The following is a 13,392-nucleotide window of genomic DNA, read 5'->3' as shown; positions in this document are numbered from 1 at the left end:
TCAAGATGGGGTGGGGATTAAGATTTTTTTTGTTTATTTGTACGTTTGTCTGAGTGATGATTTTGTGGGAAGATAATACAAGAGGATAGGTTAAAAAATGTTTTCTGAATGACTGCCACTTTTAGCAGGAATTTTTGAACATGTTCACTAAAATTGGTGCTTTCTCTACAGCTTCTGGAAAAACATAAGAACACAGAAAGCATGGTAGAGCTGCTTGAACTGTATCAAATGGAAGATGAAGCCTACAGTAGTCTTGCAGAAGCTACCACGGAGCTCTATCAGTACTTACTACAGCCATTCCGAGATATGAGGGAACTTGCGATGCTTAGAAGACAGCAGATAAAGGTATGGTAAAGATAACTGTACTTCTTATTAATTGGGAAATGATGCTTTTAAGTTACTATTTACTACTTTTATTATGCAGCATATGCAGTAATGGTTTCTCCTCTGGAATTTGACCCTATTTTTCTGGTTCCTCCGCTCAGAGGAGTGCTTTTGAAGAGTGAGAACGTCTGACATGTAGCTAACCATTACCTGCTTAACTCTACCGTGTTTGTCTGTTCAAATTCGTTGCTGAATTTAATAGGTGAAGGTAACAATTTTGTGATTGCTGAGAATACTGATTAATATATAAAATAGATACTGTACTTAAGTCTCTTTCTATGCTATTGTTAATTCTTTTAAAAGATTATACATGGAGTTAATTTTGTGATTGCTGAGAATACTGAGTAGTATATAAAATAGATACTGTACTTAAGTCTCTTTCTATGCTATTGTTAATTCTTTTAAAAGATTATACGTGGAGTTAATTTTCATTAGTTTTCTGACATAATCTGATAAACTATGAGAAGTCAGTAGCTTCTCATCTAATCTTGTGAAACACTTAAACATGGAAGCATATTAGATGTACATAACTTCCTGTAACACTTTAACAGTATATTTTCCTAAGCTCAGAAAACATAGCCAGCTGAATAATACTACATCTTGTTTAAACTATTTTATAATGTATGTTTGATTCATTTTGAAATAATTCTAATGTTAAATACTTAATCAAAAATAACAAATGTAATTTTTATTGCATCTCAGAAGTACTTTTGATAAAATCATTAGTTCCTATGCAGATTATTTAGACTGTAGCCTTGTGATTCTTCTGATATATGTGTTGTAACATAGAAGCTAAAATGGGTTTGTTTCATTTAATCTGTATTGCAAATGTCAATTTATCTCAGTTTGGAACCTTGTTCAATTCGCCAAAATTGTTTTTACTGGTTTCAACTTAAAAATACAGTGGTTTTTTCTGACTTTGACCATAGACCTGATCACAGATTCTGATTTTGACCAATCTTGGCAGGCAAGATTTACAATTCCAAGACCAGTTTCATTTTTAGCTATTGCTGTGTCCATAAAATAACTTTTCAGAAAGTTCAGCAATCTGAAAGTAACTCAGTGGGATAATGTGGTGATATTTGAACTAAAAGTGCCTTTTTCCCCCTGATAAATGTTACTGCATAGAGAATTGGGATGAATATTTTTTTCAGGTGTATTAATGGCTGAAGATTGTGAACACTAAATTTAATAAAAAGCCTTCTTCAAAGCACAATGAAATAGTTCCCATTTTGAATTTGCAGGAGAGGAAAAGATGATTTTTTTTTGTTCTTTTGTCAAACAAGAAAAGATAAGTATTATATTGAGTAGGGAATATGGTTTAAGAGTTGTGTGTTGGGTTGTTGGGTTATTTTAACCTCAATGATCTCTTGAATTACAGTTTTAAAATACCTCACTTTTTATTTTGCCTGAAAGAACAACCTTGGTAAACTTCAGAGGCATGTTCTGTGGTTGATTATTTTAGTTGTACATAGTTACATCAAATGTACATTAAGTTCTCTTCCTAACTTGGCAATTTTTGAGTTATAAAACTTGGTCATCTGTATTATGTGGTAGAGAAAGATGCCATCTCTTGTTTTTCATTTCCCTGTTTGAGAGAAAGCAGCGCTTGTATCTATGATGACAAAATATATATTACGCTGGGTAGCTAGGGTGGAAGAATTGCTTTATAAATAGAACCTGTGCATGAAATGGTTTGTGTTAACTTGCTGCATATGTTTTTCTGGCAGGCTTAATATTGGAACAAAGATCCTTAGGTTTCTGTAAACCCTTATGGCTGGGGTTAGCTCCATTTTCGTGCATAATGGAAGCGTTTCTGATGGTTACTAACTCAGATGGAAGATGTGAACATATAATACTGTTTATGTATAAAGGGTGACAAGGAGAAACATAATGTTTGAATGTAGAGCAGGGTAAGGAAGGAAGAACCTGCAGAATGTGTTACTAAAATGAAAAAATAAGTTATAAGGATAATTAAGCTTGAATACAAATATCAGTATTTAGTCAAGATTGCATATGCCTTCTCTGAGTACTTTATTTAACATTTTTAGACATTTTCTCTATTAGGTATCTTTTTTTATTTGTTGGGAAGTTGTTTTAGTTTGCTTTTTTTAACAATTGAGGGATTTCAAGAAATATTTTAATGAGTTTCAGTTTGTCAGTTTTCAGAATGATTTTAGGAGGAAATTAATTGTGTTGCCTTTAATCTTTGAGAATAGTGTTTAATGTCTTGTCCTTTTTGGAGCAAGACATAAAAATTGGAAGATCCATCATCTCATCTGGATGTTAAATTTCTGCTGTCGCTGTGAAACTTTTAGCAAAAGAAAAAGCCTAGAGGAGGGAAGGGAGAAGCAAACAAAGTTCTGTCCGCTTAGTGGAGCTCATTAGAGTGGGATAGCTGTATTCTCTGCAGATTCTGTCTTTGGGAAAAAAACAACCACAAGACAACCTGGAACAAAAGTGTGTAGTGAAGTTAAAATCCTTAGCAGCTTGAAAATGCAGGTTAGTGTTGTCTATGGTAGAAGTGGGTTTTTTGTTTGTTTGTTTTATATTTTAACTTGATATTATGGTCGTTTTTCAGGTATATTTGGCCTCATTTATGGAGGATGGATCATTTAGCATGGTTGAGGAATCAAAGCGGTATTGTGAAGCACTTAAATATTGCTGAATTTGGAAAACATAATGAAAAAAGTAGAAGATTATGGAAGGGAAAAAGGATGGCTTATTATGAAATGTCATTCTGGGCATTTCAAAGGATGTCAGCTCTTACGTTCTTCTGCATTCCACTACTATTTGCAATGCATGCACAACATGTTTGTGCCTTATTTTGATCAATGCACACCTTTATGATGCCAGCATCTTCTGTTTTTATAGTCCATAAAAGAGCACAGGTCATTTTCTAGACTAAACAGAAAAATATTTTTTAAATTACTATTGTCCATGCTGGCTATGACTAAGAGAAGGTACCAAAGAACTGTAATAGGCAGAGTGAGGAAAGAAAAACTAAGAGTGTCATCTAATTGACACTCCTTTTAAACAGATGTATCTATTATTGATTCAGTAAAAAATTATTTTATTTAAAAAATTATTTTAGTTAGATATTAAGTAACTCTGAGACAGCTGAAGTTTTGTTCTACCTTAAAGGCTGTTAAGGTTAACAGCTAACCAGTTTCTCCGGGAGGATACTGTGGGAGACTGTATGAAAGGCCTTACTAAAATCTAGGTAAACAACACCCACAGCCTTTCCCTCATCCACCAAGCGGGTCACTTTGTCATAGAAGGAGATCAGGTTTGTCAAGCAGGACCTGCCTTTCATGAACCTGTGCTGGCTGGGCCTGATCGCTTGGACATCCTTCATGCGCCCCATAATGGCACTCAGGATGATCTGTTCCATGACCTTCCCAGGCACTGAGGTCAGACTGACAGGCCTGTAGTTCCCCAGATCATCCTTCCGACCCTTCTTGTGGATGGGTGTCACATTTGCTAGGCGCCAGTTGGCTGGGACCACCCCAGTTAGCCAGGACTGCTGGTAAATGATGGCAAGTGGCTCAGTGAGTACTTATGCCAGCTCCCTCAGTACCCTCGGGTGGATCCCATCTGGCTCCTTAGACTTGTTTATATCTAGGTGTTGGAGCAGGTCCCTCACCACCTCCTTTTGGATTACGGGGGCTTCATTCTGCTCCCCAACCCCATCTGCTAGCTCAGGGGTCTAGGTACTTGGTGAGCAACCTACTCTACTACTAAAGACTGAGGCAAACAAGGCATTAAGTACCTGAGCCTTCTCCTCATCCTTTGACACTTTGTTACCTCCCGCATCCAATACAGGATGGAGATTCTCCTGAGTCCTTCTCTTGTTACTAATATATTTATAGAAATTCTTTTTATTGTTTTTAACATGCAAGGCCAGGTTAAGTTCTAGTTTGGTTTTGGCCTTTCTAATCTTTTCCCTACATAGCCTTACAACGCCTTTGTGATCTTCCTCAGTGGCCTGCCCCTTCTTCCAAAGGCCATCAACTCTCCTTTTTTCGCTGAGTTGTGCCCATATCTCTTTGTTCAGCCAGGCCGGTCTTTTCCCCGACAGCTGGCTTTGCAGCACACAGGGACGGCCTGCTCCTGCGCTTTTAAGACTTCCTCCTTGAAAAACCTTCGTGGACTCCTTTGCCCTTCAGAGCTATCTCCCGAGGGACTCTGTCAAGCAGGCTCTTGAAAAGACCAAAGTCTTCCCTCCAGAAGTCCATGATGACAGTCCTGCTGGCTCCCCTCCTTGCTTCCCTGAGAATCGAAAACTCTATCATTTCATGGTCACAGTGCCCAAAATGGCCTCCAACTGTCACATCGCCCACAAGTCCTTCTCTATTTACAAACAGCAGACCCAGCAGTGCTCTATCCCTAGTCAGCTTCCTCACCAGCTGTGTCAGGAAGTTATCCCCGACACACTCCAGGAACCTCCTGGACTGTTCCCTTTCAGCTGTATTGTGTGCCCAGCTGATATCTGGTAGGTTGATACTAGACCAGGACAAGGGCAAGTGATCTTGAGACCTCTTCTAACTGCTTATAGAATATTTCATCTACCTCTACATTCTAGTTGGGTGGTCTGTAATAGACTCCCACCATGATATCAGCCTTGCTGGCCCTCCCGCTGATTCTTACCCATAGGCACTTGACCCTACTATTACCCTCAATTAGTTCTTGACATTCGTAACCTTCCCTAACATACAGGGCCATCCCTTCTCCTCTCCTTCCTTGCCTGTCCCTTCTGAAGAGTTTGTAGCCATCCATTGCAGCACTCCAGTCATGCGAGTCATCCCACCATGTTTCTGTGATGGCGACTACATCATAGCTTTCCTGCTGCACAATGGCTTCCAGCTCCTACTGTTTGTTGCCCGTGCTGTGTGCATTAGTGTAAAAGCACTTCAGCTGGGCTATTGGTCGCACCATCTTTTTGGCGTAGGAAGGCCTAACTTCTACCTGACCATTCCCAGCACAGCCATAGTTGCTAATCCATCAATGAGCCTTGCGTCCATCAGTAACTGTACCAGGTTGAACTAGTCCATCCTCATAAATGTTTACAACGCCATCTTCTTCCTTGTTCCTCCAGTTTCTAAAGCTTTACGGGATTATGACCATCTAGTTATGGTTGCACATAAATATGCATACTTGTATGGGTATTGATTGCTAGAGCAAAAGTTTCCTGGGTTTTCTGTACCTTCCTGTATGAACACCCTCAGTGAAGGATGGGAAGGATGACATACTTGGAATTGCAGTTAATGAAAAGGTGCTTCCCTGTTTTGTTACTTGTAAATGCTTGCTGTAGGGAACAAAGACACAATTGTATTATGCTGCCATAGATCTCTTTGCTTGTTTGCATAATGTTTTGGCAGGCAAAACTTTATGAAGAAATACTACTTCGAGGATTCTTACTGTATTAGAAATGATGGCTAAAAGAAATGTTACTCATATTATGCAGTGATCCCATGTCAGTTCCAGTATCAAATTAACTCATGTTTACCAAGGAATAGAAAAGGAAGACTTTTAACTGTATTGGGCTTTTTATCCTGCTTCTCCAAGGAACTTGCTGTTTAGGAGTTCTTTGTGACTGGAAAGCATTAACATCACCAGTCATCATTCACTGTTATATACATACAGTTTGACATTTATTTGGAAACTATTGTCTGTCCAATAATCAGCATTCCTTGTGGGAATCATGGTACATATGTGCTGCATTGAATTACATGTTACAACCTATCTAGTTAAATTATTATTTACTTACCATTTGTCCGGATTTTTATTTTGCCTGTTTCCTTTTTAAAGGAAAATTTTGGAAATATATAAGAAGTAGATTAAAATACTGTATTAAACTACTTTAAGCATTTTTCAAGAAATTAACAATTTCTTAGATGGCATCTATATATTTTCACTTGTAAAAATCATCCCTCTAAGTGGATGTGTGGAGGTAGATCCTGAACAGTCACTGAAAAACCTATAATTTGCAGTTCACCTATAGAGTGGAATGGCTCTTTGAGACCAGATTGAGGCTTTGTGAAATCAAGATTAATATTTGAAGCGTTAGAACTTTGGGGAACAAATAAGACAAAACAAATAAGGAACAAACCTTATTTGGTTTGGGGGCTTTTGTCTATACTAGTGGGGTGTCTTCTTGACTGGTGTAAATGAAAAATATTCAAAATTAAAGCTTTGGTGTTGCAGGAGCAGGCTTAGATATGTAATTACGTAGCTATATAGTCTGTTATCTGTAGTGGGACTACTTAACTTTTTTAAAAGTGTGTGAAAATCTCCAGTTTTGGGAGAGAAAGCTATATTTTTATTAATTTTTAAGAGAAACTCAAAATCTTTTACTGACTTCAGATAACTGTCACTTCAAAATAAAATTGCCTTGATCTTCACAATGAAAAGATATTTGAACTCCAAGTCACTAGGCAAATGTGTTTTAAAAAGTATTCTGTGACAAAGAAAAACTACTAAAATATTGATGGTTACTTACCACAACCCCAACACATTCCCTGTTTCCAGCTTCGTTCTGACTGAAAAGCATTCATTTACTTCAGAATGAAACGTTCCAGGCTGGAAGAGAGCCTGGATGAAGAAAGTTTGTTATCTGAAGGTAGTAGGATATTTAACAAAAACTTACTGACAAACCAAATTTACATTTGATTTTTTTTGTTTGCTTCCAGTAAGAGTAATAGTGAAACCATGGATGTACTTTTTCAACAGAAAGGAGCACTTCAAAGAGTTTTTGGGTTTTTTTTTCCTGTTGAATAGAAGCCATGGTGGTTTGCTGGTAGTTTTCTCTCCTTTTTGTTTTTCTGTCTTCCTTATCCACCCTGAAACTGGCTGCTAGTGGCAAAATAACAACAATTAATTGTATTTTTAATTATGGACTGACTTATTTTCAGATCTCTATAGAGAATGACTACCTAGGCCCCAGAAGAATTGAGAGTCTGCAAAAAGAAGATGCCGATTGGCAGAAAAAAGCCCACATGGCTGTGCTTTCTATTCAAGATCTTACAGTGAAATACTTCGAAATCACAGCTAAAACACAGAAAGGTAATTATTTTCTACTGTCCTATCCATCAAATAAAAGATCTTAAAAACTTTATTTAATGTTTACTGTGTTCTGTGTTGTACTGTGATTTATTTATTTTTTTTATCAGTCCTCCATGAGGAAAATGCAGTTGTCATTCCCATTTGTCTTTTTGTCTTTGTCTATTTGAATCTTTCATCAATAAGCCTTTTCAGAATGTCATCAGAGGTGAGCAGAATAGAGATTTTCGGTAAAAGTTTCAGAAACAACCACTTTCTCAATGGGACTGCATCTGCATTGTGCATTTGCAAAGGATTTAGGGAGCATAGAGTCCCTGATGGATTCTGTCATCTGTACTGGATACGGCAGACCACCATAGCAGGTGTTTATTACCTCTCAATTTCCTTTTCCTGTCTCACCTGCCTTTCAGTAACTTTTTTCATAGCTCTAAATATTAAACAACAGCTCTGTTTAACTCTTCAGTGAAAGCTGCTCTGTTGTTCAGAAATCTTCATGGATACAGCCTTGGCATTTCTACGCTTGAAGAATGTGGCAGTTTTACTAAAGAGTTGGTGCAGTAAAACCAGGTCATATGACTTGCCATGTACATCTGTGCTCTCATCCTTGTACTGTTTTAACTTAAATAATCAGATTATTAGGGCAAATGCACCTCAGGATGTGGTTTCATGTCATCTCTTTTAGTTTGACTGTGGGCTACTGCTGACAGAGTTTGTCCCACTGTTTTCCCTGCCTGATTGTGGGTTCCTGTTTCTTTCTTTGCCTTGGTGATGGTGATTGTGCAACCAAATGAATGAGTGTACCTTTGGGAGAAAATCTCTTATGATGGGTAGGTTTCCTGTCATCTTCCTGCATGACTGCTAGATCTGCCTCAAAGGAAGCAGTCACTGCAAAATGATTCCTTTTGGTGACAACCAAAGTTAAGGGTAACATGAAACTCACCTTAGTTCGAAAAAGTGACTAAACCAGTTCAAGCATGTTGGAATGATTTTAAATAGAGGAAATTCAAAATGTATTTAATTAGTTTGGTTCCTTTTCTAGTATGACAAAAGCAGCAAATAAAATGCCCCATTAGTTGATAAAGAGCATATATAAACAGTTACTTACTTTGTTTTGTTCACATGCTTTTTTTGTATGTACAGCAGTCAAGATTGTGGGGGAAAACACTGGGAAATGAAATGCCTGGAGACTGTTTACAACCTAGACTTTGGTGTACAGGTTGCTTGCCTGTTTTGTTATGTTTTGGGCTTTTTTTGGCCTCCTGGTGATCACAGGGTAGTCTTACAAACCAAAATACTAACAGGTGGCAGAGGAAAAACACGTGAGAACTTAAAGGTCCCCAACAGCAGCAGGTAATATCTTCTAGCACCTGAGGACTGAACACTACCCCTTTGATTGTGTGACTCGCGTGGCTTGGCTCTTGCTTTGCAAAGCTGAGTGTACAGTATCTTGTGATTGTTGTGTGTATTAAAAATGATTAGAATCTCATGTGTGAGATTTTAATGCCTAGATGTTGTCTGGGGCTCATGAATAGAAAATCTGAATCAGGCAAGGGACTCGTGCTACTCTAAAGCCTTCCTGAAAACATTCTCATTCGTCTCTGCATATTAAGATTACGTGATAATTTGTTTAGTTAATTTAAATGAATTTTGTGAAGCAACCTGCATTTTGAGTTAAAAGGTGTTATTTAAACTTCATTCAGTGTTCTTGCAGAATTACACTTGAGGTCAAGCTGAAATTTTTGGTTTAAATTGTAATTTTTTTTCATTCCGCAGATGTGTTTAAACCTATGACTGCACTGTAGAAGTTATTAAGGGAAACTGGAGACTTTAGTAGCTGATAACTGGTGCTTTCAGAAGCAGGGATGCAATTTAATACCACATGCTAGCATTTATAAGATATTTTTGTTAAGTCAAAATTCTGAACCAGTGGTTCAAGCATTCAGGTACTGTATACTCAGAATGGTCCCTCTGTGGATAACAAAAATTGGAATTATGATAAAATGATCAACAGCTAATTGCTTATTTGCATGAATCCTGAGAGTACTTACATCCTGGATTTGAACATTAGTACTTTGTAGAATGACTACTTCCTGCTAAGAGAACTTTGTATGTTTTTCCATACAAATGTCTGCCTTGTCTCTGCGGTAGAATCACTAGTGATCTGAAGAGTAGAGTGGTAAGCTGTCTGCATTTTCTTCCCTTCTGTAGCTGTGTATGACCGAATGCGAGCAGACCAGAAAAAATTTGGTAAGGCAGCTTGGGCAGCAGCAGTGGAACGTATGGAAAAGCTTCAGTATGCAGTTTCTAAGGAGACTTTGCAGTTGATGCGTGCTAAAGAAATCTGTTTGGAGCAGAAGAAACATGCGCTGAAGGAGGAGGTAATTTTTCATACCAGTACATAGAAAAATGAAACATACAGAAAACCCCCAAGCCTTAAAGAGTGTTGGTGTACTTAGGGGAAAAAAACCCAACAAAACCAACAAACAACAACAAAAAAAACCCCCCACACAGACTTGCAAGTAATTATTTTTCAGCTTTTAATAATGGCAGTCTGTATTTAAACTTATACTACACTTTACTGTGTTACATGAATAGAGCTGCAGCGTAGGTGTGGTGGGTTTTGTACCACTGTTACATTTTCTGTTCACTTTTTCCTGCTTAGTCAACCAGGAAGATGGTTTTTACTGTTAATGTTTACAGCTATCCACTGAGATGAACGAAATGAAGACAAGGGATACAATGGAAATCTGCTGTGATGTAATCTCCACACTTTAACTCTGAGAGGCACGACCACTTTTTCAGAATAGTTCTGACATTCCAGATGGAAGGTGTCTGAACATTAGTAAATATACAGATGACTAGCCTATTTTACTGTACTCTTTATCTCTGCTTACCCTAACTATTAAGGCAGTCTTCCAGAGGGGATCATGCTAGCTACAGCTTTCCTGAGAAGAATGCCTGTATTAAACTGTGTTTAAATGTCTTGGCAGAAATATCCCATGTTTATTGGGTTTTATAACACCTCCTCAACAGCAAGAATGCTATAAATCCTCCTTTAAAATTTGCTGTCATATGGATATTCAGTGCTAAAAACTTTCTGTTATGCTAACTTACATTCTGTCGAATTGGTTGCTTGTTTATAGAGCATTTTTCAAATGTTTCAGCAAAATTTGACTAAAACAGTGGCTCTGTTGTGAAGAGGTTATCCAGAAAACTCACAACTTTAGCACTGTATAGATTGGTAGGTTTGTAACCCTGATAGACTATGTGCCTATTTTAGGAGCTTCTGCAGAAGACAGCTTGATCTGCAAGGAAGGGGAGTTTTACATGCAAGACCTGGAGCACGAAAATAAAAAGATTGCTCCATTTCAACACTCTTTATATTTAGAAAGCCAAGTGTTATCTGGAAACCTGAGTTTATCAGGCTGTTGTCATCTTTAGCGAAGAGTTGATGATAGAGTCCAGGAGCACTAATTGGAAATATTACATTGAATCTGTTCACATATTTAGAGCAGCCACACATTGTCTTTTGTGAAGCACGTCTTAATTTTCTCACAATGGAGGCCTTCCATGAATTTTTGTCGAATGAGATCTCAGTCTGGTAAATGAATGAATGTTTTGATGTGCAAAAGTGTTAGGGACTGCATAGGAAAAGGAGGTATTTATTGCAGTATACAGGGGATTGAAGGGCTCTGAACTGAGAGTTTGGGGCTTTTGGGGACGGAGAAATGAGGAACATCTGATGGGCGTGCATGGGCATAGTGCTTTGGGATGGTGCAGTACAAGGTATAGAGAGCTCTGGGTCAAAACATGGTGATGGGGAGATGCGAGGACCAGCTTCTGTTCTGAAATACCTTTTTTTGCTTTGGGAACATAAAAGTCCTAAGTATGCAATGTTGGATGCGACAAATGTGAGCGGGAATCACATATTCAAGAGGAGTTGCAGTCTTATCATAAAGCAAATATTTAGTGATTACGCTAGCTGGTGTATTTGGAAGATGTGACATTAAAAAAAAAAGTAAAAAAATGAAAAGATAGTATGTTTTCTCCTTGAAGCTTGAGAAGTGAAGACCTTGCTGTGCTTGAATGTATAAATTTGCTCCCACTGAGTAGGAAAAGGAGACACATGGGAAATAATATACTTGTTTTTTCTTGCTCTTAATTCCCTCTTCTTGAAACCTAAACTAGCCTTGCTGATTTGATTTTTAAGAGGGACAATAAAACGGACCTTGTTTGTGTAGTTTTCATTTAGTATTAATGAAGCACTTTTTTGTTTCCTAGAACGTGTTCACGCTGTAAATATCTAAAAACCTACTACCTTTCCAAGTTATGATATGAAAATCAGCTGGCTAGATGATTAGGTTAGTTATAATTTTTTTTTTATTTGACAGCTGAAAACATTAGGCTACAGCTGTCTGGAATAAAAAAAAACCCAAAACCAAAAAAAACCCCTCTACACAGATTACATATTGAACTTTTTTTATTTTACTGATTTATACCTCTTAAGTTCAGCATGTTGTTCTGAATTTTGGTTGAGGGGAATGATGAAAACTTTCCTTTTGAGGCAGACCAGAGTCTGCTTTTGCGGGTTGGTTGCCAAGTCTTGTCGTCTTAACAGTAAACAGAAACATTAAATCAGAGTGAGAATCCTTTGTAATTCTCAAAGTATGTTAAATAGTTTGGACAAATGAAAGTGTGTGACTGGAGAATTAAATTCCAACAAGTCCCATCTTGCACATATAGGATTCAGTAACTAGGCTGCTCTTTTTCCTTTTTAGAAGCAATACGGTTCTAAAGATACACTTGAAAAATAATTTTTAATTTACATGATGAATATTCTGTCATATTTTCATAAACAATCATATTCCAGTGAAGTACTGCTTAGGTTTTTTAAGATTTTTTTTTGATAGTTTCATAATTCTAAGAGTACTTTTTTTTTCTTGAACATTGAGCCTGAATCAACGATATTTTTGCTTCCAGTGACTGTGTATTTAAGTATATCTTGCATTTCACGACTGTCATTTTACTTTTGCTTGAGTTGGATTCATTGACAAAAACTCTATTCAAGAAAGCATGAATAGATACTTCTGGAAAATTAATCATCTTTCTGTAAGAAATACTTATTTTGGTACAGATGCAACATAATACTTTTCCGAAAAGTATTTCACCTTGCTTTTATTGTATCTTTTTCAAACTGTTTCTTTCTGTGACAGCTTTTTGGAAAGGCTAAAAGAAAGAAGCTAGAATTAGGCTTAAATAAATCTTCAAAGATTTCCCATTTGAGTTGTTACTTCTAATAACAAAATAGGAATGCTTTTGCTTTCTTCACTTTCAGTATTTAAATTGGCAAACTAAAATTTGTCATGAAAATGTCAATTTAATTTTTTTCTTTTATCTTACATTAAATATTTGTGTAATATTCACCAGTTCAATGAAAACTTCAAAAAGATTTGAAGTAAAAACTATTTTAAGTGGTCATTGTGTTTATAGAAAACAAAGCAGTAAGCTCTAAGCTTTCAGGTGAAGTAATGGGATACATTCTCTACACAAAACTTGGAGTCTAGTTAGGCTTTTAATAATACAGTAAGACATTATTAGAAAATTTCTCATTAACAATGATAAACTACTTTGGACTTAAGAGTTATCAAAATCCCACGTAAGTTCTTTTGAAATAACATAATTTGGGTTTGGTGGTTTTTTTTTTTCCAGAGAATGAATGGGTAGTCTATTTTAAAGAGTATTAAAGAGGGCAAATCACAGCATTTGAAGAGACTTTTTTTTTGAAGGATTTTGTGCTGACATTTAGTTCCCATTTCCCAAGAGAAAGAAAAAGATCAGGTATTTATGGTCACTTAAAACAAACTCACGGAAGTATTAGAAAATTGGAACTGAAATACCTTATTTGGCAAACCATTTAGCTACTGTTTCCAGACACGGAAGATAAAA

At 36.9% G+C, this 13,392-nt stretch overlaps 1 protein-coding gene across 1 annotated transcript in view; it reads left to right on the top strand.

The window, feature by feature from the left end:
* JMY (junction mediating and regulatory protein, p53 cofactor) overlaps positions 1-13,392 on the top strand; it is a 60,042-nt gene that overhangs the window by 21,394 nt on the left and 25,256 nt on the right. The window contains exons 2-4 of the mRNA XM_074166160.1: positions 172-345; positions 7,299-7,449; positions 9,655-9,824. Coding sequence (XP_074022261.1) covers positions 172-345; positions 7,299-7,449; positions 9,655-9,824 — 495 coding nt within the window. The remainder of the gene's footprint in view (positions 1-171; positions 346-7,298; positions 7,450-9,654; positions 9,825-13,392) is intronic.

Source organism: Numenius arquata, chromosome Z, assembly GCF_964106895.1.
Source record: "Numenius arquata chromosome Z, bNumArq3.hap1.1, whole genome shotgun sequence".
Classification (NCBI taxonomy): Eukaryota; Metazoa; Chordata; class Aves; order Charadriiformes; family Scolopacidae; genus Numenius; species Numenius arquata.
This window is presented reverse-complemented; position numbering and strand designations above follow the sequence as displayed.